Raw genomic sequence first — 25518 nt, forward strand, 5'->3', positions numbered from 1 at the left:
TGCTTCAGTGGGGGAAATGAGACAGAGGAGGTGTCAGTTACCTTGGCTACTGACCCAGGGTGGAGTCACCGAATTAACTCAGTGCCAGGCACCTGCACCACTATGGGTACATCTTGGGTGCTGCCAGAGGATGGGAGGTGGCAGAAGTGGTACTGACCAGCTATAATTTCCGCATCCAGCATCACTGGAGGATTTTTAAAATATCTGCCCCATGAACCCACTTTTTGTGGAAGTCCAGACCTGGACTCTTGGTGGGTCATACTTTTACCGCTCAAAAGACCAGTACATGGGTTCATCCCAACATCCAAGTCACTGGGTGAAGAGAGGTCAGAGATGAGGAAATTCCCTGCCCCACCCCACCAACATGTTTTGGAGGACAGAAATTCTGTCTGCTCCAGGCCTCTGCGTCAAACCTCCTGGCCCAATTTCTGCCCCAGAACTGCCATTGGGTCCAAGAAGTTTTGGCCTCTATTTTAATAACTGCTTTCAGCTCCTACTTTGGTTTCTAAGTAACCTGAGATGAAATGCCAAATATAACATTTCTAACATAATAAACACATTTTAAAAAAATGTTCATGATGAATTCATAAAGCTTACCAGTAAGAGGTCTATTTCCAAGTACGCACTTGTAGGTCAGGAACCTTGTCCACTGGTAGTGCTGATTGGAAAATTCACAGTTCTTTTGAAGGTGTTGAACATAGGGAGTCAGGCTGAAGTGTAGGAGTCAAGTAAAGTGGGATTGGGGGAGGGGGGAAATAATTGGACCAGTGCATGCCTTCTGTTGCTTATCTTTGTATTTCCATTCTATTATTATGGAAAGATAACAGGAAATGCGCATTGATGTGAGATTTTTAATTATATAATTACATATTATTCATTATATAACCAGGATTCATTATTCATGTTATTCATTATTCATATTATTCATTATATAACCTAGGCCCAACCATCTTCAGCTGCTTCATCAATGACCTTCCCTCCATCATAAGGTCAGAAATGGGGATGTTTGCTGATGATTGCAGTGTTCAGTTCCATTTGCAACCCCTCAAATAATGAAGCCGTCTGAGCCCGCATGCAGCAAGACCTGGACAACATCCAGGCTTGGGCTCATAAGTGGCAAGTAACATTCGCGCCAGACAAGTGCCAGGCAATGACCATCTCCAACAAGAGAGAGTCTAACCACCTCCCCTTGACATTCAACGGCATTACCATCGCCGAATCCCCCACCATCAACATTCTGGGGGTCACCATTGACCAGAAACTTAACTGGACCAGCCATATAAATACTGTGGCTACAAGAGCAGGTCAGAGGCTGGGTATTCTGTGGCGAGTGACTCACCTCCTGACTCCCCATCTACAAGGCACAAGTCAGGAGTGTGATGGAATACTTCCACTTGCCTGGATGAGTGCAGCTCCAACAACACTCAAGAAGCTCGACACCATCCAGGACAAAGCAGCCCGCTTGATTGGCACCCCATCCACCACCCTAAATATTCACTCCCTTCACCACCAGCGCACCTTGGCTGCAGTGTGTACCATCCACAGGATGCACTGCAGCAACTTGCCAAGGCTTCTTCGACAGCACCTTCCAAACCCGCGACCTTTACCACCTAGAAGGACAAGAGCAGCAGGCACATGGGAACAACACCACCTGCACGTTCCCCTCCAAGTCACACACCATCCCGACTTGGAAATATATCGCCGTTCCTTCATCGTCGCTGGGTCAAAATCCTGGAACTCCCTTCCTAACAGCACTGTGGGAGAACCTTCACCACACGGACTGCAGCGGTTCAAGAAGGCGTCTCACCATCACCTTCTCAAGGGCAATTAGGGATGGGCAATAAATGCCAGCCTCGCCAGCGACGCCCATATCCCATGAATGAGTAAAAAAAACATAACCAGATTGTGTCAGGAAGGGACAGAGCGTACAAACAAAAGAGTGCACTAACATATAGGGTCCGGATAAGAAAAAATAGTAATAAGACAAATAGGGCCATAGTGCAAAAAAATGTTAAAATGTCTAAAAATGTTAAAAAGACAAATCTAAAGGCACTATATCTGAATGCACGCAACATTTGTAATAAGGTAGACAAATTAACAGCGCAAATAGATTAAATGGATACTATATAATTGCGATTACGGAGATATGGCTGCAGAGTGACTAAGGCTGGGAGCTGAATATCCAAGGGTATTCGATATTTAGGAAGGACAGGCAAAAACGAAAAGGAGGTGTGTGGCATTGTTAGTAAAGGATGAAATCAGAGCAATAGTGAGAAAGGATATTGGCTCAGAAAATTAAAATGTAAATCAGTCTAGGTGGAGTTAAGAAGCACCAAGGGGCAGTAAACATTGGTGGGAGTTGTCTATAGGCCTCCAAACAGTAGTGGTAATGTAGGGGATGGCATCAAACAGGAAATTAGAGATGCATGCAACAAGGGTACTACAGTAATCATGGGTGACTTTAATCTACACATAGACTGGCCAAACCAGATTAGCAATAATACTGTGGAGGATGAATTCTTGGACTGTGTACAAGATGTTTTTTTAGAGCAGTACATTGAGGAGCCAACCAGGGAATGGGCTATCCTAGATTGTGTATTGTGCAGTGAGAAGGGGTTAATTAATAATCTTGTTGTGCGGGGTCCTTTAGGGAAGAGTGACCATAACATGATAGAATTCTTCATCAAGATGGAAAGTGAAGTCGTCCAATCCGAAACTAGGGTCCTAAATCTAAACAAAGGAAACTACGAAGGTATGAGGATTGAGTTGACTATGATATATTGGGAAGCTTCATTAAAAGGCATGACGGTGGATAGGCAATGGCTAACATTTAAGGAACGAATGCATGAATTGCAACAATCATACATTCCTTTCTGGCGCAAAAACACAAAAGGAAAAGCAGCCCAACCATGGCTAACAAAAGAAATTAAGGATAGTATCAGATCCAAAGAGGAGTCATATAAAGTTGCCAGAAAAAGTAGCAAGCCTGAGGATTGGGAGCAGTTTAGAATTCAGCAAAAAAGGACAAAGAGATTGATTAAGAGGGGAAAAATAGAGTATGAGAGTAAACTTGCAAGGAACATAAAAGTAGACTGTAAAAGCTTCTACAATGATGTAAAAAGAAAAAGATTAGTGAAGACAAATGTAGATCCCTTACAGTCAGAAACGGGAGAATTTATAATGGGGAACAAGGAAATGGCAGAGCAATTAAACAAATACTTTGGTTCTGTCTTCACGAAAGAGAACACAAATAACTTCGCAGAAATGCTAGGGAACCAAGGGACTAGTGAGAAGGAGGAATTAAAGGAAATTAATATTAGTAAAAAAATAGTGCTGGAGAAATTAATGGGACTGAAAGCCGATAAATCCCCAGGGCCTGATAATCTACATCCCAGAGTATTAAAAGAGGTAGCCAGAGAAATAGTGGATGCATTAGTTGTCATCTTCAAAAATTCTATAGATTATGGAACAGTTCTTGCAGATTGGAAGGTGGCAAATGTAACCCCACTATTTAAAAAAGGAGGGAGAGAGAAAACAGGGAACTACAGACCGGTTAGCATAACATCAGTAGTAGGGAAAATGCTGGAGTCTATTATAAAGGATGTGATAACAGGACAATTAGAAAATATCAGTGGGATTAGACAAAGTCAAAATGGATTTATGGAAGGGAAATCATGTTTGACAAACCTACTAGAGTTTTTTGAGGATGTAACTGGTAGAATAGATAAGGGAGAACCAGTGGATGTGGTTTATTTGGATTTTCAGAAGGCCTTTGATATAGTTCCACATAAGAAGTTAGTGTGCAAAATTAAAGCACATGGGATTGGGGGTAATATACTGGCGTGGATTGAAAATTGGTTAACAGACAGGAAACAGAGAGTAGGAATAAATGGTTCTTTTTTGGGGTGGCAGGCAGTGACTAGTGGGGTACCGCAGGGATCAGTGCTTGGGCCCCAGCTATTCACAATATATATCAATGATTTGGATGAGGGAACCAAATGTAATATTTCCAAGTTTGCTGATGACACAAAACTAGGTGGAATTGTGAGTTGTGAGGAGGATGCTAAGAGGCTTCAAGGCAATTTAGACAAGTTGAGTGAATGGGCAAATACATGGCAGATGCAGTATAATGTGGATAAATGTGAAGTTATTCACTTCGGAAGGAAAAACAGAAAGGCAGAGTATTATTTAAATGGTGATAGATTGGGAAATGTTGATGTACAAAGGGACCTGGGTGTCCTTGTACACCAGTCACTGAAAGCAAACATGCAGGTGCAGCAAGCAGTTAGGAAGGCAAATGGTATGTTGGCCTTCATTGCAAGAGGATTTGAGTACAGGAGCAAGGATGTCTTACTGCAGTTATACAGGGCCTTAGTGAGACCACACCTGAAGTATTGTGTGCAGTTTTGGTCTCCTTACCTAAGAAAGGATATACTTGCCTAAGAGGGAGTGCAGCAAAGGTTCACCAGACTGATTCCTGGGATGGCAGGACTGCTGTATGAGGAGAGATTGGGTCGACTCGGCCTGTATTCACTCGAGTTTAGAAGAATGAGAGGGGATCTCATTGAAACATATAAAATTCTGACAGGGATAGACAGACTGGATGCAGGGAGGATGTTTCCCCTGGCTGGGGCCTCCAGAACGAGAGGTCACAGACTCAGGATACGGGGTAGGACATTTAGGAGTGAGATGAGGAGAAATTTCTTCACTTAGAAGGTGGTGAACCTGTGTAATTCTTTACCACAGGAGGCTGTGCAGGCCAAGTCACTGAATATATTTAAGAAGGAGCTAGATAGATTTCTAGACATAAAAGGCATCAAGGGGTATTGGGAGAGAGCAGGAGTATGGTATTGAGATAGAAGATCAGTCATGATCACATTGAATGGCGGAGCAGGCCCGAAGGGCCGAATGGCCTACTCCTGCTCCTATTTTCTATGTTTCTATTATTACATATTCCTTGCCGTACATGAAGGCTATGTTATTCACTGCACTGTATGCAGGATGTTCTATCACCTGTAATATATGCAGAGTACTGAGTTGCAGATTGGGGTTGTCCTGTTCAATATCATAAGGATGTCAGTGTTTTTTTTTCGGTTGTGGGGAGGTGGGGGAGAATTGTAGCTGTGTCAGAGCCGTGGCCTCTTTAAATTGGGTCCAGCTTGCTGCCAGTGTTCAACAAGTGATTCATGTTGTGCTGGCTGTGATCTTCCCATATTTATAGTCCATTTCATTTGCTTTTGTACCAGGCCTTCAAAGGATGTGTATCTCAACTCGGGATTCTGTTTTTCCATCTACTTTGTCTTGAAAGTGGGCCGGCTCTCTGAAGAGCTAACAATTCATGTCTCCTCTGGTTCTTTTGCCAATCACCTTAAATCTGTGTACTCTGGTGTTCGACCCTTCTGCCACTGGAAACAATTTCTCCTTGAGTGTATTCAAGGCTGAGATCGATAGATTTTTGGACTCTAAGGGAATCGAGGGATATGGGGATCGGGCGGGAAAGTTGAGGTCAAATTGAATGGTGGAGCAGGCTCGAGGGGCCATATGGCCTACTCCTAGTCCTATTTCTTATGTTCTTATTAATATATATCAAAAAGAGCAGTGGTCCTAATACTGACCCCTAGGAAACACCACTGTATACTTCCCTCCAGTCTGAAAAACAACCGTTCATCACTACTCTCTGCTTTCTGTCCCCTCGCCACTTTTGTATCCACGCTGCCAATGTCCCTTTAATCCCATGGGCTTTCATTTTGCTAACAACGCTATTATGTGGTACTTTATATACGGAGAAATGAGCCATACAAAATTGCCTGTGGTAAATTGTTAGTTGTTATATGTGTGGACTCTACATGAACAGGCAATAACTCTGAGATGTACACAAGCTATACAGTACCAGAAGCTGCCAGACATCGAACCGCATCCCACCCCCACCTCCCCATGATACACACTGAAATGATCAATGAGAAACAACAAGTGGAATTGATTCCCCCTAACTTGACACAGGAGCTCCAGCATTTACTTGCTTGCCAGCTACTAATCCATTGGAAAATTTAAAGCAAGGTCCCCCATAAAGTGCCCTTGCATAAGTAAGTTTGGACTTGTTGAAATGATTGGCTAGTTCAATTCCAAAATAACCTTAAGGAGGGCAGGAATTGACCATTGGTGAATTAGCCCAGAATGGTCCAATTCAACTCACTTTGATTTGGGTTTGACTCATTCAGCTTGCTTGCTCTGCCTACTGTGGAGACCATGTCATTTGTTTCTCAGTCATAATGGATAGCAGATTTCTGGATGCAGTATGTGGTAAGTGTTGGCATGAGTTCTCCTGGTGTTCGGGTCCAAGTTCTTCCCTCAACCAAAATCCAAATTAACGCACCATTCATCTTATGGCTGTTTATGGGATGTTGTGGCGCTCAGTGGCTGTCACATTTACCTAGGTAACAGCAGTCACTGTGGTTCAAAAGTAATTCATTATGTGAATTTGAGACATTTTAGTGTGATGAGGCACTGCATATAATGCAAGTACAAAATGGGTACAAGCACCAAGTATAAGCAATCATCGATGAGAGTGCATAAAGTGTATACAGTGTGGATACAGATTGTCTGAAGGTGGAAGGAGGGTCACACATGGCCAGTGGGATCAAGATTAGGTCTGCAGCTTAATGAATCACTGGATGTTTAGCAAATATCTTGATATGAACCGTATGTCTGAATGGACTGTCAAAGTGCATAAAGAGGAAACTATTGGATACTAACTGGGAAGTCTAACTTAGACAGGCTCCTAGAATGGCTGAAGAGGCAAATGGAAATGTCTCCCTGGTGCATCAGGGATGCTCTTCTGGGGTTTAAGGGGTGATTCTATGATCCTGGTTTCCCTCCGTGGAGCTCCGTGGAGCATGATTCAGAGAACTGGGGCTACGGTGTACTAACCGTATCTCTGAATAGGTTTGCCAACTATGGTTAGATGTATTCCTGGAGATTTCATCACATGACCTCCCACCTCCAACAGCCCCACGCAGTCAAACAGCCTTTTTGTCCCATATCCAATATTTTTATAACTAATAACTGAAAAAAATGCACAACTTTTTAATGCCCTTATGATGTTTCTCCCGGTTTGCTCGCAGCAGTGTTAGGGAGATTAATCTTCAATTCCTGGAGACTCCAGAGCACTCCTGAAGCGTTGACAACCCTATCTCTGAGTGCTGCTCCCAAACAGGAAGCATGGCCCCTTTACTCTAAGTACACTGCTTGTGTGTTAAATGAGAATGAATTGCTTCGCTGGTGGGGTTTTTATTTAAAGCATGCTTTCAGGAAAGAGCAGCCTCACTCTGTGTGCTTCTTGGACAATGGGTGCCCTATAACTAATGCACCACTAAACAACCAGTCAGAATGCACTTGCCATAATGTTGTTGAGCTGTTTACCATGCACTGACTGATGCTGACTCAACCCTGCAGATGTTGATTAATGCTGTTGTATAGTGCACAAGTCCCTGGTGTTTTTTGTCCTAATTGGCACAAGTAAAAATCTGGCAACGACTTTGATGAGGCCCTTCTCTAATGAAAGAAACTCCCCTCTGTGTTTACTTGGAACATTACGGTTGCTTCAGTGTCTTGTATGTTGCTGATTTGAACTGCATTCTTGACCAGCATTGGAACTCTGTAGCTTGACTGCTTTTTTGCTGAGCAGTTGATTGGCGTCAATGAACATGACTTGCTGATTCCTAGCTCAATCACAGGACACCCTGAATAGATGTGCTTCAGTCATATTTACTGATCCTTGCCCAAGCTGCGGGATTCTCTCAGTGAGTGTGCTTCGCTAGTTCTTGGCTAAGCCAAGTCCCAGCCTGTTCTATTGTACTGGCAGGAAACAATAAGATGAGGCTGTGGCAGTTAATGAAGAACAGTAAGTAAGGTGGTTTTACTAAGATAACATTAATTTGCAGTATATTTAGCACGTGTTTTATTTCCATTCAACAACAAAAACATTGGTTTCTTACTCCAGGGTCGCCAACATTTATGATTTGATTCTTTAACCGTATATTGATTTGGCACCATTGCATCAGCTTGGCTCGGTCAGTAGCACTCTTACTTCTGGTTCAGGCGATTGTAGGTTCAAATCCCACACCAAGACTTGAGCTCATAATCTCTGCTGACACTCAAGTGTAGTGTTGAGGGAGTGCTAGCTATATTGCTGCCTGTTTGAATGAGGTCTTATCTACCTGTTTCAGGTAAATGTTAAAGATCCCGTGGCACTATTCAGAGGAAAGCGAAGGGTTGCCCTGACCAACATTTCTCTCTCGACTGAAAAATGACAGATTAACCGGTCATTCATTCTATTCTACTGTAGGAGGTTGCTGCTGCAGAATGGTCACCATGATCTCACTACACCTGTTAATCGTGTGAAGTGCTTTCATATGTTTTAATGATGCGATGAGCCATTATATTAGTGGGAGTCTTCCTATTGTGCACAATTTACAGGGATAGAAGGAACAGAGGGAGGGAATTTTTCTCCCATTTCTTTTTACCCCCCAAATCATTTGCATTAAAACAGCAGTGTAAATTATTAACAGCAATGCTCAGGTTCTTTCCCGTTAAGTTAAGGGAATGCTCCAGTTTCATAGAATCGTTATGGCATAGAAGGAGGCCGTTTGGCCCATCAAATTCGTGCTGGCTCTTTGTAAGAGTAATCTAGTTAGTCCCATTCCCCGGCTCTAACCCCATAGCCCTGCAAGTTTTTTCCCTTCAAGTTTTTATCCAATTCCTTTTTAAAAGCCACGATTGAATCTGCTTCCACCACCCTTTCAGACGGCCCATTCCAGATCATACGTACTCGCTGCGTAATAAAGTTTTTCCTCATGTCGCCTTTGGGTCTTTTGCCAATCACTTTAAATCTGTGTCCTCTGGTTCTCGACCCTTCTGCCAATGGGAACAGTTTCTCTTTATTTACTTTATCTAAACCCTTCATGATTTTGAACACTTCCATCAAATCTCCTCTCAACCTTTTCTGCTCAAAGGAGAACAACCCCAGCTTCTCCAGTCTCTTCACGTAACCGAAATCCCTCATCCCTGGAACCATTCTAGTAAATCTTTTCTGCACCCTGTCTAAGGCCATCACATCCTTCCTAAAGTGCGGTGCCCAGAATTGGACACAATACTCCAGTTGTGGCCGAACCAGTGTTTTATAAAGGTTCATCATAACTTGCTTGCTTTTGTACTCTATGCCTCTATTTATAAAGCCCAGAATCCTGTATGTTTTTTTAGCCCCTTTCTCAACCTGTCCTGCCACCATCAAAGATTTGTGCACATATACCCCCAGGTCTCTCTGTTCCTGCACCCCCTTTAGAATTGTACTATTTAGTTCATATTGCCTCGCCTCATTCTTCCTGCCAAAATGTGTCACTTCGCACTTTTCTGCATTAAATTTCATCTGCGATGTGTCCGCCCATTCCACCAGCCTGTCTATGTCCTGTTGAAGTCTATTATTCTCCTCTTCACTGTTTACTGCACTTCCAAGTTTTGTGATGTGGAGATGCCGGTGATGGACTGGGGTGGACAAATGTAAGGACTTGCACAACACCAGGTTATAGTCCAACAGTTTTATTTTAAATCACAAGCTTTCAGAGCTTACCTCCTTCGTCAGGTGAGTGAAGGGTTCTAAAAACGCATAGCATATATAGTCAGAGGACAATGCCTGGTGATTACAGATAATCTGTAATCACCAGGCATTGTTCTCCAAGTTTTGTGTCACCTGCAAATTTTGAAATTGTGCCTTGTACACCCAAGTTCAAGTCATTTAATGTATATCAAAAAGAGCAGTGGACCTAGTACTGACCCCTGGGGAACACGACTATATACCTTCCTCCATCCGAGAAGCAACCGTTCACCACTACTCTCTGTTTCCTGTCACTTAGCCAATTTTGTATCCAAACTGCCACTGCCCATTTTATTCCATGGGCTTCTATTTTGCTGACAAACCTATTATGTGGCACCTTATCAAACGCCTTTTGAAAGTCCATATACACATTAACCGCATTGCCCTCATCGACCCTCTCTGTCATCTCATCAAAAAACTCAATCAAGTTAGTTAAACACGATTTGCCTTTAACAAATCCGTGCTGGCTTTCTTTTATTAATCCTCACATGTCCAAGTGACTATTAATTTTGTCCCGGATTATCCTTTCTAAAAGCTCCCCCACCACCGAGGTTAAACTGACTGGCCTGTAGTTGCCGGGTTTATCCTTACACCCTTTTTTGAACAAGGGTGTAACATTTGCAATTCTCCAGTCCTCTGGCACCATCCCCCATATCTAAGGAGGATTGGAAGATTATGGCCAGCACCTCTGCAATTTCCACCCTTACTTCCCTCAGCAACCTAGGATGCATCCCATCTGGACCAGGTGACTTATCTACTTTCAGTACAACCAGCCTTTCTAGTACCTCTTTATCAATTTTTAGCACATCATATATCTCAACTACCTCCTTTTTTACTGTGACTTTGGCAGCATCTTCTTCCTTGGTAAAGACAGATGCAAAGTATTCATTTAGTACCTCAGCCATGCCCTCTGCCTCCATGCGTAGATCTCCTTTTTGGTCCCTAATCAGCTCCACCCCTCCTCTTACTACCCATTTACTATTTATATGCCTGTAGAAGACTTTTGGATTCCCTTTTATGTTAGCCGCCAGTCTATTCTCATATTGTCTCTTTGCCCCTCTTATCTCCTTTTTCACTTCTCCTCTGTACTTTCTGTATTCAGCCTGGTTCTCACTTGTATTATCAACCTGACATCTGTCATATGTCCCCTTTTTCTGCTTCATCTTACTCTCTATCTCGTTCATCATGCAGGGAGCTCTGGCTTTAATTGCCCTGCCTTTCCCCCTCGTGGGAATGTACCTAGACTGTATCCGAACCATCTCCTCTTTAAAGGCTGCCCATTGTTCGATTACAGTTTTGCCTGCCAGTCTTTGATTCCAATTTACCCGGGCCAGATCTGTTCTCAACCCAATGAAATTGGCCCTCCTCCAATTAAGTATTTCACTCTAGATTGCTCCTTGCCCTTTTCTATAACTAACTTAAACATTATGATACTATGATCATTGTTCCCTAAATGTTCCCCCACTGACATTTGCTCCACTTGACCTACTTCATTCCCCAGAACCAGATCCAGCAATGCCTCCTTCCTGGTTGGGCTGGAAATATACTGATCAAGAAAGTTCTCCTGAGCACACTTCAGAAATTCTTCCCCCCTTTGCCCTTTACACTATTACTGTCCCAGTCTATATTAGGATAGTTGAAATCCCCCATTATCACTACTCTATAGTTCTTGCACCTCTCTGTAATTTACCTACAAATTTGCTCCTCTATATCCTTCCCACCAGTTGGTGGCCTATAGAATACAACCAGTAGTGTAATGGCACCTCTATTGTTTCTTAACACTAACCAAATAGATTCTGCAATTGACCCCCTCCTTTCTTTCCTTCCCTATCTTTCCTGAACACCCTTATATCCTGGAATATTTAATACCCAATCCTGCCCTTTTTTGAGCCAGGCCTCCGTTATCGCCACTACATCGTATTCCCATGTGGCCATTTGTGCCTGCAGCTCACCAACCTTATTTACCATGCTTCGTATGTTTACAAATGTGCACTCTAAACCTATCTTAGACTTTCTTGTATTCTCCCTTAGTCTGATCCCACCTAATACTGTACTATTTCTTACTCTAGTGCTATCTGTCTTTGTGCTCCTTGTTTCTCCTTTCTAATGCTACTTCCTGGTGCCCATCCCCCTGCCAAATTAGTTTAAACCCTCCCCCACAGCACTCATGAACCTCTCCGTGTCGACATTGGTCCCAGCTTTGTTGAGGTGCAACCCGTCCATCTTGAACTCGTCTCTCCTGCCCCAGAACTGGTCCCAATGCCCCAAGAATCTGAAGCCCTCTCTCTGTGTGCTTTATATAAAAAAAATCACAATGTAGAACTTACCCGTTACCAGATGAGTCCTCAAGTATCAAAAACCGATAGATTGTATCCATGGTGGCTGGCTGCTGCCATTCTATCTGCCACACTCATAGAATCATACAAAATAGGAGCAAGAGTAGGCCATTCGGCCCTTCGGGCCTGCTCCGCCATTCAAAATGATCATGGCTGATCGTCTTAACTCATTACCCTGTTCCCACTTTTTCCCCATATCCCTTGATCCCTTTAGCATTAAGAAATATATCTATCTCCTTCTTGAATATATTTAATGACTTGGCCTCCACTGCATTCTGTTCACCATCCTCTGAGTGAAGAAATTTCTTCTCATCTCGGTTCTAAATGGCATACCCCCATATCCTGAGACTGTGACCCCTGGTTATAGATTCCCCAGCCATCGGGAACATCCTCCCTGCATTTTGTCTGTCTAGTCCTGTTAGAATTTTATATGTTTCGATGAGATCACCTCTCATTCTTCTAAACTCTAGTGAATATATGATGTGGAGATGCCGGTGATGGACTGGGGTTAACAATTGTAAACAATTTTACAACACCAAGTTATAGTCCAACGATTTTATTTTTAATCCCACAAGCTTTCGGGGGCTTTCCCCTTCCACACCGCCTGAGGAAGGGGAAAGCCCCCGAAAGCTTGTGGGATTAAAAATAAAATCGTTGGACTATAACTTGGTGTTGTAAAATTGTTTACAACTAGTGAATATAGGCCTTGTCGACCCAATCTCTCCTCATACGTCAGTCCTGCCATCCCAGGAATCAGTCTGGTAAACCTTCGTTGCACTCCCTCTATGACAAGGACATCCTTACTTCATCACTGCAGGAGTTCCTCAGGGCAGTGTCCTAGGCCCAACTATCTTCAGCTGCTTCATCAATGACCTTCCCTCCATCATAAGATCAGAAATGGGGATGTTCGCTGATGATTGCGCAGTGTTCAGTTCCATTCACATTCTCTCAAATAATGAAACAGTCCATGCCCGCTTGCAGCAAGACCTGGACAACTCCAGGCTTGGGCTGATAAGTGGCAAGTAACATTTGCACCAGACAAGTGCCAGGCAATAACCATCTCCAACAAGAGAGCACTTAGCCACCTCCCCTTGATATTCAACGGCATTATCATAGCCGAATCCCTCACCATCAACATCTTGAGGGTCACCATTGACCAGAAACTAAACTGGACCAGCCATATAAATACTGTGGCTGTAAGAGCAGGTCAGAGGCTGGGTATTCTGCGGTGAGTGACTCACCTCCTGACTCCCCAAAGCCTTTCCACCATCTACAAGGCACAAGTCAGGAGTGTGATGGAATACTCTCCACTTGCCTGGATGAGTGCAGCACCAACAACACTCAAGAAGTTCGACACCATCCTGGACAAAGCAGCCCGCTTGATTGGCACCCCATCCACCACCCTAAACATTCACTCCCTCCACCACCGGCGCACAGTGGCTGCAGTGTGGACCATCTACACGATGCACTGCAGCAACTCGCCAAGGCTTCTTCGACAGCGTCTCCCAAACCCACGGCCTCTACCACCTGGAAGGACAAGGGCAGCAGGCACATGGGAACAGCATCACCTGCACATTCCCCTCCAAGTCACACACCATCCCGACAGTGATGCCCACATCCCATGAACGAATAAAAAAAATCTTCTCCCTTATAATTATAATCTTGCTGACGAATAACGATCTGAGGGAATCTTCTCTCCTGTTTCTAAAGCATACTGGAGTCAACTAGTAGATTCATTTGGATGCAGTATGGGGCTGCCGGAAATGTTTCAGATCACTGAAGTTGTCACACCAAAAAATCTAGATCTATTCATGAGTTCTGTGGAACAGCAATCGTGGATAATGTTGTTTTGTCAGGATAACTATAAATGTTATAGACAAAGCTTTCAAAAACCACACATATTTCTACTCTTTCCAATAAGAAATAATCTTTGGTTCTGCACATTTCTCTAAAGATTGAAACTCGCTGTCAAAGTGCACAAATGGCCACCTAGCTGAGGGCTGTGGGGTCTCCTGGAACCGTACCCCTGCAGAAACCCAGTACTTTTAGGAGCAGAAGGGAGAATGGGGAACAAAATAAGGTGAAAATAGTCAACTTCCAAATCTTTGCATCACAGACCATTTAATCCATTCATTCAGAATTCAATTTAAACCCAAATAAACAGAAAGCACTGAGCAAAAGCATACATTTTACATAAAACTAATTAGATTTCTGAAAGGTGTTGCTGACTCTAGGTCAAGTCTAGGAGTAGATTGATGGTATTAACTGTGCTGTTCATTTTTTTTTTAAAAGCACTGGATAATTGGAGAACAGTTTACGCCTGGATGAGGATTCTGAGTTTAACTTGTTATGGAGGGATCAGGAATTCTATACTAAGTAAAAGGCTGGGTCTTCTGCTGCTCTCCTGGACCATGAATGAATGTAATGAGATTTGGCCCATTGGGATTCTACACGAGGAGAATAGAATTCTATACAACGATAGCAAATGAGAATTGGCATCTAATGAATGGGAGTGATAGGGGAATATTATGGCCTGTTAAAATTGTGTAAAATAAGGAATTTGTAATTGGTCCATTGGAATTCTGAATAGTACTACTGAATGAAATTGATTTCTCCCGTTGAAATTCCATACAGTATTAGGGAATGGAATTGGGTCAATCCATTGGAATTATGTGCATTGCTCGTGAATGAAATTGATTGGTTCATTGGAATTCTGCAAAATGCTAGCGAATGGAATTGGTTTGATCTGTTGGAATTTTTTACAGTGCTAATGAATTACTTTGAGGTTGTACATGGAAATAAATGGGAAATGGCTTTAGTTGATTAACATTATGCTTGCTTCAGGTGTACAACATCATTGTCTTTCCAATACCCGCACAAGTCTTGTTTTATTCATTCTTTCCATGGCATTAATCGTGTGAAATTAAAAGCCGGCAGGATAAGTCAATGTGCAGTTTTGACGTGCATTAAACTGCAGTGAAAATACATTGATAGGAGAAAGGTATTGACACATCCTATACTGGTAAACATCTGAAAATGGGGCATTTGACATTAACAGCAGGTCTGTGAAAACACTTACATCACTTTCAATTATTTGAACATTTGAAAGTCTTTCCGTTCTCAGCGGGCTGTGTGTAATCAAACAGAACTCAATTGAAACCCATTTCCCTTTGCAAAAAACAGAACTATTTGCATATTTATGGCTACGGACTGAACACTGAAATTGGCTCATTAATGAAGACTGACTCCTTTTTGGAGCCTCAGCCTTGGAGAACAGCAGCATTGTGTCTCTCTCCTACCATCTCCTAAAATAACACGGGGCCACAATTCTCCCTTTTTCTCATAGATCTCCTCTAACATATTCTATCCTGGTATCCTATTTTTTCTTAAATCATCTGAAATTTAAAAGATGAGTCTGGCCATCCACATGCAATTAAAGGGACACTGTCATTGTGAAGAAATGTGTAACAAGCCTCATTTTGTTTGGCAGAGAGAGAAAAGCCAGAAGAGTATTGCACTGTTTTTGTCGCAATGAGGTCACGAGCAACAGATCACAATGATGTGGATGAATACGATTTGCACCATCGTGTTGTGTGTTTGAAAACAAATAGGTTTGCCAAATTGTTTTAATAAAGATGATGACCCTTTTAAAAATCAAATTATTATGTAGAATTATTACAAGTAACAAGTTCAGCTTTGTGGTAAAGATGTAACTAAAGAAGAGGTAAACTCTAGGGAAAGCAATGCAAAGGAGGCAAGAATTTTGCTTTAAATTTTTGAGTATGTTTATCTTCTGAATCAGAAGTGAAGGGACACTGTGTACTATCTGCCTCCTCGCAGATGAAATTGGTCCTGGACGATAGCACAAAACAGGTGACAGGTAATCGGCCGCCTGCTTTACACGCCACCCGATTTTCTTTTCCATGACTTCAATGTTGCAGGGCTTGTACGTCCCTGAAGTGTCCAGCCAATGCTCCTTTACAAAAAGAAATCCCAGCTCTGTCTATTTTTGCTTATTCTTACTTGTGTATCTCCCATAGCATTGCTCACAGTAAGTCACATGTTATGCTGTTTTATAATGACAGGAGTGTCACGCTGTATGCAATGCACATTTCTTCTGCTAAGGTGGCTCTGTGTTCAAGTGACTTATTCCTTAAGGCCACAAAGCCTAATTGTTGTAAGTAAACACAAACTGAAGTGACTCAATTTAATTGCTGCTTGAGACATCTGCAGTCCATCCGACCGGTCCCAAAAACGAATACTCCTCAATCAAGCACTTCCTCAAATGTCTATCTAATTCCCCCTTAAATTTACCATACTATTGCCTCCACAGTCTGTTACACACATTCACCACCTCTGTGTGAAATAGTTAAATAAGGCGTCTACACGCCTTCCCCCTTCTAAGCTTGAGCTCATGTCCCCAGGTTGTAGAGTTCACAGATTAGAAGGTGCCTGTAAATTTCTGACTTCAGCATGAAACGGCAGCCCTGCTTTCACTTTCTTTTCATACAGCTCCTTCAGCCCTATATCTCCCCTCAAACACTCTAGTCCTCTGATTCTCGCCTTCTGTGAATCCCCCTCCCTCCCATCCTCCCACCATTAGTGGCGGAACTTTCTGTCACATCTGACTCTTTGGAACTCTCTCACTAAACTTCTCCACCTCTTAAAATCCTTCTCAAGACTAAGGCTTCTTCGACAGCATCTCCCAAACCCGCGACCTCTACCACCTAGAAGGACAAAGGCAACAGGCGCATAGGAACAACACCACCTGCACGTTCCCCTCCAAGTGACTTGGAAATATATCGCGTTCCTTCATCGTCGCTGGGTCAAAATCATGGAACTTCCTACCTAACAGCACTGCGGGAGAACCTTCACCTCACGGACTGCAGTGGTTCAAGAAGGCGGCTCACCACCACCTTCTCAAGGACAATCAGGGATGGGCAATAAATGCTGGCCTCGCCAGCGACGCCCACATCCCATGAACAAATAAAAAAATTTCCCTGGCCAAGCTTTCAGTCGCTTTTCCTAATCTATCTCTTCCGGACTTGCCATCCATTTTCATAACACTTATTTGTGAAGCACCTTGGGATGAGTTGTTGTTGAGGATATTAATGTATGAGACACGATCCATTCAGAGATGTGAAATACATTAAGCACTAGCGTGTACTGTTCGGTCAAAAACAACACAATATTAAACACTCAAATGATGTCAAAAGATCATTACTCTCTCAACAACTGATGTCACAGCACAATGAGCACTTGAAAATTTAAACCAGTAAATCAGCCTCCAAATTAAACAAAAATAAATAAATACGGTGCCAACATTTTCATCACTTTGCAGGCACATATTCAGACATAGGAACGTGAGAAGGCCATTCAGCCCCTCGAGCCTGTTTCGCCATTCAATTAGATTATGACTGTAAGAATATGGTTTAAAACAAGCATAGAAAATAGGAGGGCAAAAGTTCAGCATCTCTGTGAGAACAAGGACAGCTCACACAGCAGAACATCAGGGAGAACATAGAATAGTTACATTAACGTCAGAGGGTGGTTTACATCAAAACAAGAGATGTGATTGCTACGAAACCGACATTGGTTGGGCTGTGCAAAGCCAAATAAGCCGGGGGGGCTGTACTCAGAAAGGACGCATTCCTCAGAGGAACATAACAGCTTGTAAACAGAGATGGAGGTTGAAGTCATTAGCTATATTACGTAAATCAGCTTATCTTGAGTTGCTAACGTTACGTCAGCACGGTGGGAGGACTTAATAACCGTGAGATAAGACCAGGGGTGCTTATGTACAGAAAAACGCAGCCGAATAGTAAAAAGACAGGACATGCTCTCTCCCAAAAGTTAGAGCTCTCGAGGGTATGGTCAGAAGTCCATCAGGTTGTATTGATTACTTGCATTTAATGTAATCTGTAGACAGTTGTATTATAACTATAATAATGTTGAATGCAATGTTGAAGACAGCTGGAGTGCAACTCTGTTGTAAGTCAATCTATTAAACTTGCTATTTTATTACCACCCTGGCTAGAATCGAGTGGAAGTTATTGTTATGGCTCACCAACCCATAGTTGCAACAGTAACGAAGAAATTCACTAACAATGGCTGATCTGTATCTTAACTCCATCTACCCACCTTGGTTCCGTAACCGTAACCTTGCCTAACAAGGGGATGCAAAAAGACTATTGAGCCCATTGAAGTTCAGCAATCTAAACCTGTTGTCCTTGCGTAAGTCAGACGTACAAGCACCAGAAGTGAGATAGGAAAAATGATGATGTTTCAATGAGTGGAACAAGAGGTAACTGAATGGGGATCCCAAATCTATATTCATAATACCTAGTATATACTAGAGGGGAACCAATGTACCGCAGTGAATAGAAGATGCTATATATATATATATATATGTTTGTTTCAAAATTCTTCAGGGGATCTGCCAGTTTCCCACTTTAACTCCAGGCCCAACACCTTAGAAAATGGCGGACACCTAGTCGTGTCTGGTCTTCGCTGTTCCTGGAAATTTCTTGATTTCCTTTTAAGACGCTGAACCTCTATCTACCCATTACAAGGCAAATGAAGCCAGGGAACCTTAGACCCAGAGTTCCTGCTCCTTAGGCTCAGTAACGATCCAGAAGGTCGGTGCAACCAATGAGGTGAGGCAAACCGGCCTCCAGCAGGGTGGTTGTGGGCCCCTTAGTGGGTCCAAAGAGAAGTATTTTACCTTTTAACTTTTTTAATGGATTGACCCTACATGTGATGTCAGAAGTACATAAACTATGTCCATATTTAAAATGGAAATAGCTACTTAAACTTGTCATGCTGTAATTACATCCTCCCACTGTAGAGGGGGCTATAAGCACCTCAGTTTTACATCTCCCAGCTCCTCAGCCCATTTTGGAAAGAAACTCCAACTATGTCCCAGCCAACTGTACTTCTCTGCTTCTCAAATTGCCCCTAAAATTTTCCTATTTTATTATAAAAATCAAATCAAATCAAAGTAATATACAAAAATATAACGTATGGCTTTAAAATGGGGACTGAATTATCTTTGCGCGCGCACCCTGGTCTAATTATTCCCCGGTCCTCTAAGCCTGCTTCACCGGAAGACTACACTTGGTGTTGACTCCCCGTGTGCAATGCCACAAAAGATCAGCAAGTTTTATCATAAAATTTGAATGCAAAATTGTCTTGTTCACACCATTCTGGAAGTAAACTTGCCCAAAATATTAAAGTTTGCAATCTCATATTTTGATTCAGACCCATGGAGGAGGAGTCCTGAGTGGGTTAATCCTGATTTTAAAATTCTCCAAGTGTCCCACTTTACTCAATGCCCCTTACTCTGATCAATAGAAATGAAATAATATAGCAGTTCAATTTGCTTCAATCATCTGAGTCACCTTTATGAATTCCTATGCAAGGAAGCAGCTCCATGCAGTATAGATTTACCCTTCATATAATGGATTAATCTCCAGCCTTGTCAAGCAGATTGCTGCAGATTTCTCTATTTAAGATGAAGCCTTGGAAGCAATTCCTCAGACTTCCCTGGTAACTCTGCATCAGACTCACACCTTCCCAGCCAGCAGGCCCATGTTGGAGCCATTCCGTCCTCCCAACTGGCCTTAATGAAAAGATTCAGTTCACACACAGGGTCTCTACCCAAAACCTTAACCTTTCCTTTGATTTCTTTAGAGGGTGATGGACAGCCCTGCATTTGCCTGGTTTAAAAAAAATTCTCATGACACTTTCATCTGGAACTTTGGAGAGAGCCCTATGTGGTAGAGCAGGAAAAATTGGCAAAAGCTAGCCTATTGCTATAAGCCAATAACAGAGTCAGCATCAGACAGAGATGTTTGAAGTGTTAGTGTGTTTGTGGACGTGCATATAGTTTATGTCGAAATTCCACTCAGATCTACATTACGTGGATCCCTGCCAGCAGAGCCTATAGGGGGCACTGTTGTCAGTGTCATCAATGATATACTGTAGCATGAAAAAAGAACTTGCATTTGTATAACGTCTTTAACAATCTCTGGACTTTCCAAAGTGCTTTACAGCCAATGAAGTACTTTTGAAGTGTAGACACTGTTGTAATGTAGGAAACACAGCAGCTAATTTGCATACAGCAAGATCCTCACAAACAGCAATGTGATAATGGCCAGTTTATCTGTCTTTCTTTACGTGTTGGTTGAGAGATAAATGTTAACCAGGACACTAGGGGACAACTCCCCTGCTCTTCTTCGAAATTGTGCCATGGGATCTTTTACTTCCACCTGAGAGGGTAGGCAGGGCCTCGTTTAACATCTCCTCTGAAAGACGGCGCCTCCAGCAGTGCAGCCCTCCCTCAGTACTGCACTGCAGTGTCAGCCTAGACTATGTGCTCAAGTCTCTAGAGTGGGGCTTGAACCCACAATCATCTGACCCACAGGCGAGAGTGAGCCACAATCAAGAAAAGGCCTTTTGACCTATTAAGTCAAACAACCTGGTGCAAGAACTTTGAGCAGGTTAAATGGGAGTGGTGGAGTCCTAGATAGAGGAGGGGAGTGTGATTGCGAAGGGGACGGTGAAATGAGGGAACATTTGAGGAAGTGATGGTCTGGATGGTCTGTTGAAAAACAAAATTTTGTTTAATTTTTCTTTTTTCAGATTAAAAATCTATATTGTGAAGCAAAAAAAGTGTTCAAAATTAATCAAAATGCACGATTTATAATGTAAAAATTCAAAATTGCTGGGGGGAGAACACTAAAATGCACAGCCAGTTGGTGCAGGAGTTGGGGGCAGCATTAGGAAATAAAAGTGACATTTTCTGCCAACAGCCCTGGACATCAGGACCGTGTGGTAGCCAATGGAAACAAGCCAGTAACGGGCAATGAGACGTGAGGGCACGCTCCAGTACTCATCAGTATGTTTCAATGCTTCCTGAATCATTCAGACTGCACAGTCTACATCTGCAGCCTTTGATGTGTTACAGCTATTATCTGACACCTTTATAATATGGAGGTTTTTGGTTGTTCTTTGGATCTGAAAACACTCTAGTGTGACAAAGAACAGAATATTGCAAGTACGGTAGCTTAGAGGTAATGGCACTGGATTAGAAACTCAAAGGTCATGAATTTAAATCCCACCATGGTCATGTTGGATTGATATTAAAAACCCAACTGCTTCACTAATGGACTGCATTCAGCACATTTTGTACTGATGCTGCCTGTGACTGTTGGTGCTAAAGCATTTAATTTGACGGCTCTTGCACTGAAGGAGTAACTACTGTGACGTTATCGCTTCAGGTTTATCGAGAAATAATCTGCAGTTGATTACAGGCACTGCTTATTCCAAATCAGATCGATTTCGTTCTTGCATGGGTGTCTTCTCTCATGAATTTGGTCGACCCTAGCGAATCGATGCGAATCAAACAACAACGTGTAAATGTTAAGAGACAAGTAGCTCTTCACATTTAACAATGCTGCTTTTGAGTCACAGTTGAAACTGGTCTCTTTCATTTTTATTTTTTATTGTTTAAACTTTTTATTGTCAGCGAATGCCTTGAGGCCCAAGATGACATCTGGCAGGTAACATCAAATACTGAATGAGGCTGAGATTTCAAATCCCGAAGTGCACCAATGCTTTTACCACTGCAGTTCCCGGAGAGTTCGTGTTTTTTTTAAACAAACTTATTGCTATAAGCCAATCACTGAGTCAGCAACAGAGATGTTTGAAGTGTTAGTGTGTTTGTAGAAGTGCATATAGTTTGGCTTGAAATTCCAATCAGATCTTCATTATATCGGTTTCTGCCAGCAGAGCCTATAGGGAGCACTGTTGTCAGTGTCATCAATTGTAAACAATTTTACAACACCAAGTTGTAGTCCAGCAATTTTATTTTAAATTCACAAGCTTTCGGAGGCTTCCTCCTTCGTCAGGTGAACGATGTGGAAATGAAATCCTCGAAATGAAATCACATTTATAATTCACAGAACAATGCTTGGTGATTACAGACAGTTTTTTCAACTGCCCGTTGCCAAGGCAATCAGTGTGCAGACAGACAGGTGTTACCTGCCAGGTCTCAGAATATACAAATCACCAAAAAAAAACAACAAACAAAAAAAAAACAGAGATAGAGAGGTAGAAACATAGAAAAGACAGCAACTGACCCGTTATATTAAAAACAGATAACATTTGTTCGCTGGTGGGGTAACGTGTAGCGTGACATGAACCCAAGATCCCGGTTGAGGCCGTCCTCATGGGTGCGGAACTTGGCTATCAATTTCTGCTCGACGATTTTGCGTTGTCGTGTGTCTCGAAGGCCGCCTTGGAGTACGCTTACCCGAAGGTCGAACAATTATCTGTTTTTAATATAACGGGTCAGTTGCTGTCTTTTCTATGTTTCTACCTCTCTATCTCTTTTTTTTTTGTTTGTTGTTTTTTTTTGGTGATTTGTATATTCTGAGACCTGGCAGGTAACGCCTGTCTGTCTGCACACTGATTGCTTTGGCAACGGGCAGTTGAAAAAACTGTCTGTAATCACCAAGCATTGTTCTGTGAATTATAAATGCGATTTCATTTCGAGGATTTCATTTTCACATCGTTCACCTGACGAAGGAGGAAGCCTCCGAAAGCTTGTGAATTTAAAATAAAATTGCTGGACTATAACTTGGTGTTGTAAAATTGTTTACAATTGTCAACCCCAGTCCATCACCGGCATCTCCACATCATGAGTGTCATCAATGATAGACCATGAATCAAGAAAAGGCCATTTGACATATTAAGCCCATCTTTCCAAGCAACCTGGTGCAGGAACTTTGATTGAGCAGGTTAAATGGGAGTGCTGGAGTCCTAGATAGAGGAGGAGAGTGTCCCCAGTTACTTTTTTAGGTCTTCCTGGTCCGACTGACTACACCCCAGCTGAGAACACGAGCAGGCAACTTGTTCTCTTAGGCCTTTACCCATGTTGCACTGAAATTGGCCTCTAAGGGGTGCAAGAGACTGATTTTGCTTCCCCCCCACCCTGTGAAGAAGTGTGTGACCTTTTCTCACCACATCCCCACAGTGACAAGACACTGTACGGAAGATTGCAGGCTTAAACGCAAATCGCGGCTTATTGTTGCACAATACATCAGGGACTTCATTGCCTGGTTTCTGATTTAGCACCAATGGTCAAAAAATTGTCTTGAGTTGAGTCAAAATAAGCAGCTTAAATGCCAATGTATTAGCTGGTGATGGAGACCACTGTGGAAAAGCACCAATATTCCTAAAACCGACATCCTGAGCTGTGAATGAAAATCCTTTGTTTATTGAATTCTAAAATGTTAGCACAAGGATAAGTAAATATGATTTTCTCTCCTTCTCCTCTACAGGCCTTGGGCCAGTGATCATCATCACGGTCTGACAGCTCTTAACAGGTCAATCAATCATCGTCATTTCCTCCTACTTCTTCCCTCTCCCCTCCCCCACCTCCCATTACCCACCCTCCCCTGAGTCTGAATAATGGAAAACCTAACTGAACTTCAGAATCCTCTGCTGGAGAAAAACAACAAGCATGTCAGAAATGATTACGGTTACCAGGACGATTACAGCGGACAGCAACACTACAAGGAGAAGATTTTGAGCTACTTTGTGAACAATAATTCTGCCAAAAACAAACCTAAACCCAACTTCACCCACCAGCTCCTGGACGCCAGCTCCCTGCACCTGGCCGTCGAGGCCTTTTACCGCCCAAACTTTATTTTGTACAAGGACGAGGCGAAGGAGAGTGTAAAGGATTACAGGAACGACAGCTGTGAGACAACGTTCACGGAGAGGAAGAACTTGACTATTGACTCCCCCGACCATTCAGAATCTAAACTTGTGGAGTACACGGAGAACGATGTTAAGATTCAAACCGTCTCCTACGAGGTGGAGGAAGAGGAATTTCATGACTGTGAGGTAGAGTCACTCTCACTTTTTATTTTAAGGGTTTTTTTTAACTTCATTGGTATTGGCACTCTCAGCAGTATAATTTTATATGAACCATAGAACCATGGAAAAAATACAGCACAGAAGGAGGCTATTCGGCCCATTGTGTCTGCGCCAGCTCGAAGAACAACCAGGTGCCCATTCTAATCCCACCTTCCAGCAACTGGTCCGTAGCCCTGCAGCTTACAGCACTTTAGGTGCAGGTCCAGGTACTTTTTAAAAGAGTTGAGGGTCCCTGCCTCTACCACCAATTCAGGCAGTGAATTCCATACACCCACCACCCTCTGGGTAAAAAAAAAATTTCCTCATGTCCCCTCTAATCCTTCCGCCAATCAGCTTAAATCTATGTCCTCCAGTTCTTGAACTCTCCGCTAGGGGAAACAGGTACTTCCTGTCTACTCTATCTGGGACCCTCATAATTTTGTACACCTCAATCAAGTCTCCCCTCAGCCTCCTCTGCTCCAAGGAAAACAACCCCAGCCTATCCAATCTCTCCTCGTAGCTGCAATTTTCAAGCCCTGGCAACATTCTTGTAAATTTTCTCTGCACTCTCTCCAGAGCAATTACATCCTTCCTGTAATGTGGTGACCAGAACTGCGCACAATACTCCAGCTTTGGCCTTACCAGTGTTTTATACAGTTCCATCATTACATCCCTGCTTTTGTATTCTATACCTCGGCTAATAACGGAGAGCATTCCGTATGCCTTCTTCACAACTTTATCTACCTGTACTGCCACCTTCAGGGACCTGTGCACATGCACTCCAAGGTCTCTCACTTCCTCTACCCTTCTCAATATATTCCCGTTTACTGCGTATTCCCTATTACTGTTTGCCCTCTCTAAGTGCATTACCTCACACTTCTCCGGGTTGAACTCCATTTGCCACTTTTCCGCCCACTCCGCCAACCCATTGATATCTTCTTGGAGTCTACAGCTATCCTCTTCACTATCAACTACAGGACCAATATTTGTATCGTCTGCAAATTTGCCAATCATGCCCCCTACATTCAAGTCCAAATCATTTAATATATACCACAAACAGCAAGGCACCCAACACTGAGCCCTGTGGCACACCACTGGAAAAGGATTTACATTCGCAAAGACATCCATTGACTTTTACCCTTTGTTTCCTGTTACTGAGCCAATTTTGGATCCAATTCGCCACATTTCCCTGTATCCCATGGGCTTTTACCTTTCTGACCAGTCTGCCATGTGGGACCTTGTCATATGCCTTACTAAAATCCATGTAGACAATATCTACTGCACTACCCTCATCAATCCTCCTTGTCACTTCCTCAAAGAATTCAATCAGATTCGTAAGGCATGACCTTCTCTGAACAAATCCATGCTGACTATCCCTGATTAAACCATGCCTTTCCAAGTGTCAGTTTATCCTATCTCTCAGTATTGATTCTAATAGTTTGCCCACCACCGAGGTAAGACTGACCGGCCTATAATTGTTCGGCCTTTCCCTCATACCTTTTTAAACAATGGTACTACTTTTGAAGTCTTCCAGTCCTCCGGTACCTCCCCTGTATCTAGTGAGGATTGGAAAATGATCCTCAGAGCATCCGCTATTTCCTCCCTGGC

General features: G+C 42.8%; 1 protein-coding gene across 1 annotated transcript in view; it reads left to right on the top strand.

Moving 5' to 3' along the window:
• syndig1l (synapse differentiation inducing 1-like) overlaps positions 1-25518 on the top strand; it is a 126024-nt gene that overhangs the window by 28181 nt on the left and 72325 nt on the right. Inside the window, exon 2 of the mRNA XM_067991056.1 lies at positions 23331-23898. Within this exon, the coding sequence (XP_067847157.1) occupies positions 23461-23898 (438 nt within the window). The 5' untranslated portion in view covers positions 23331-23460. The remainder of the gene's footprint in view (positions 1-23330; positions 23899-25518) is intronic.

The sequence above is a fragment of the Heptranchias perlo genome, chromosome 10, assembly GCF_035084215.1.
Source record: "Heptranchias perlo isolate sHepPer1 chromosome 10, sHepPer1.hap1, whole genome shotgun sequence".
In the NCBI taxonomy this organism is placed as follows: Eukaryota; Metazoa; Chordata; class Chondrichthyes; order Hexanchiformes; family Hexanchidae; genus Heptranchias; species Heptranchias perlo.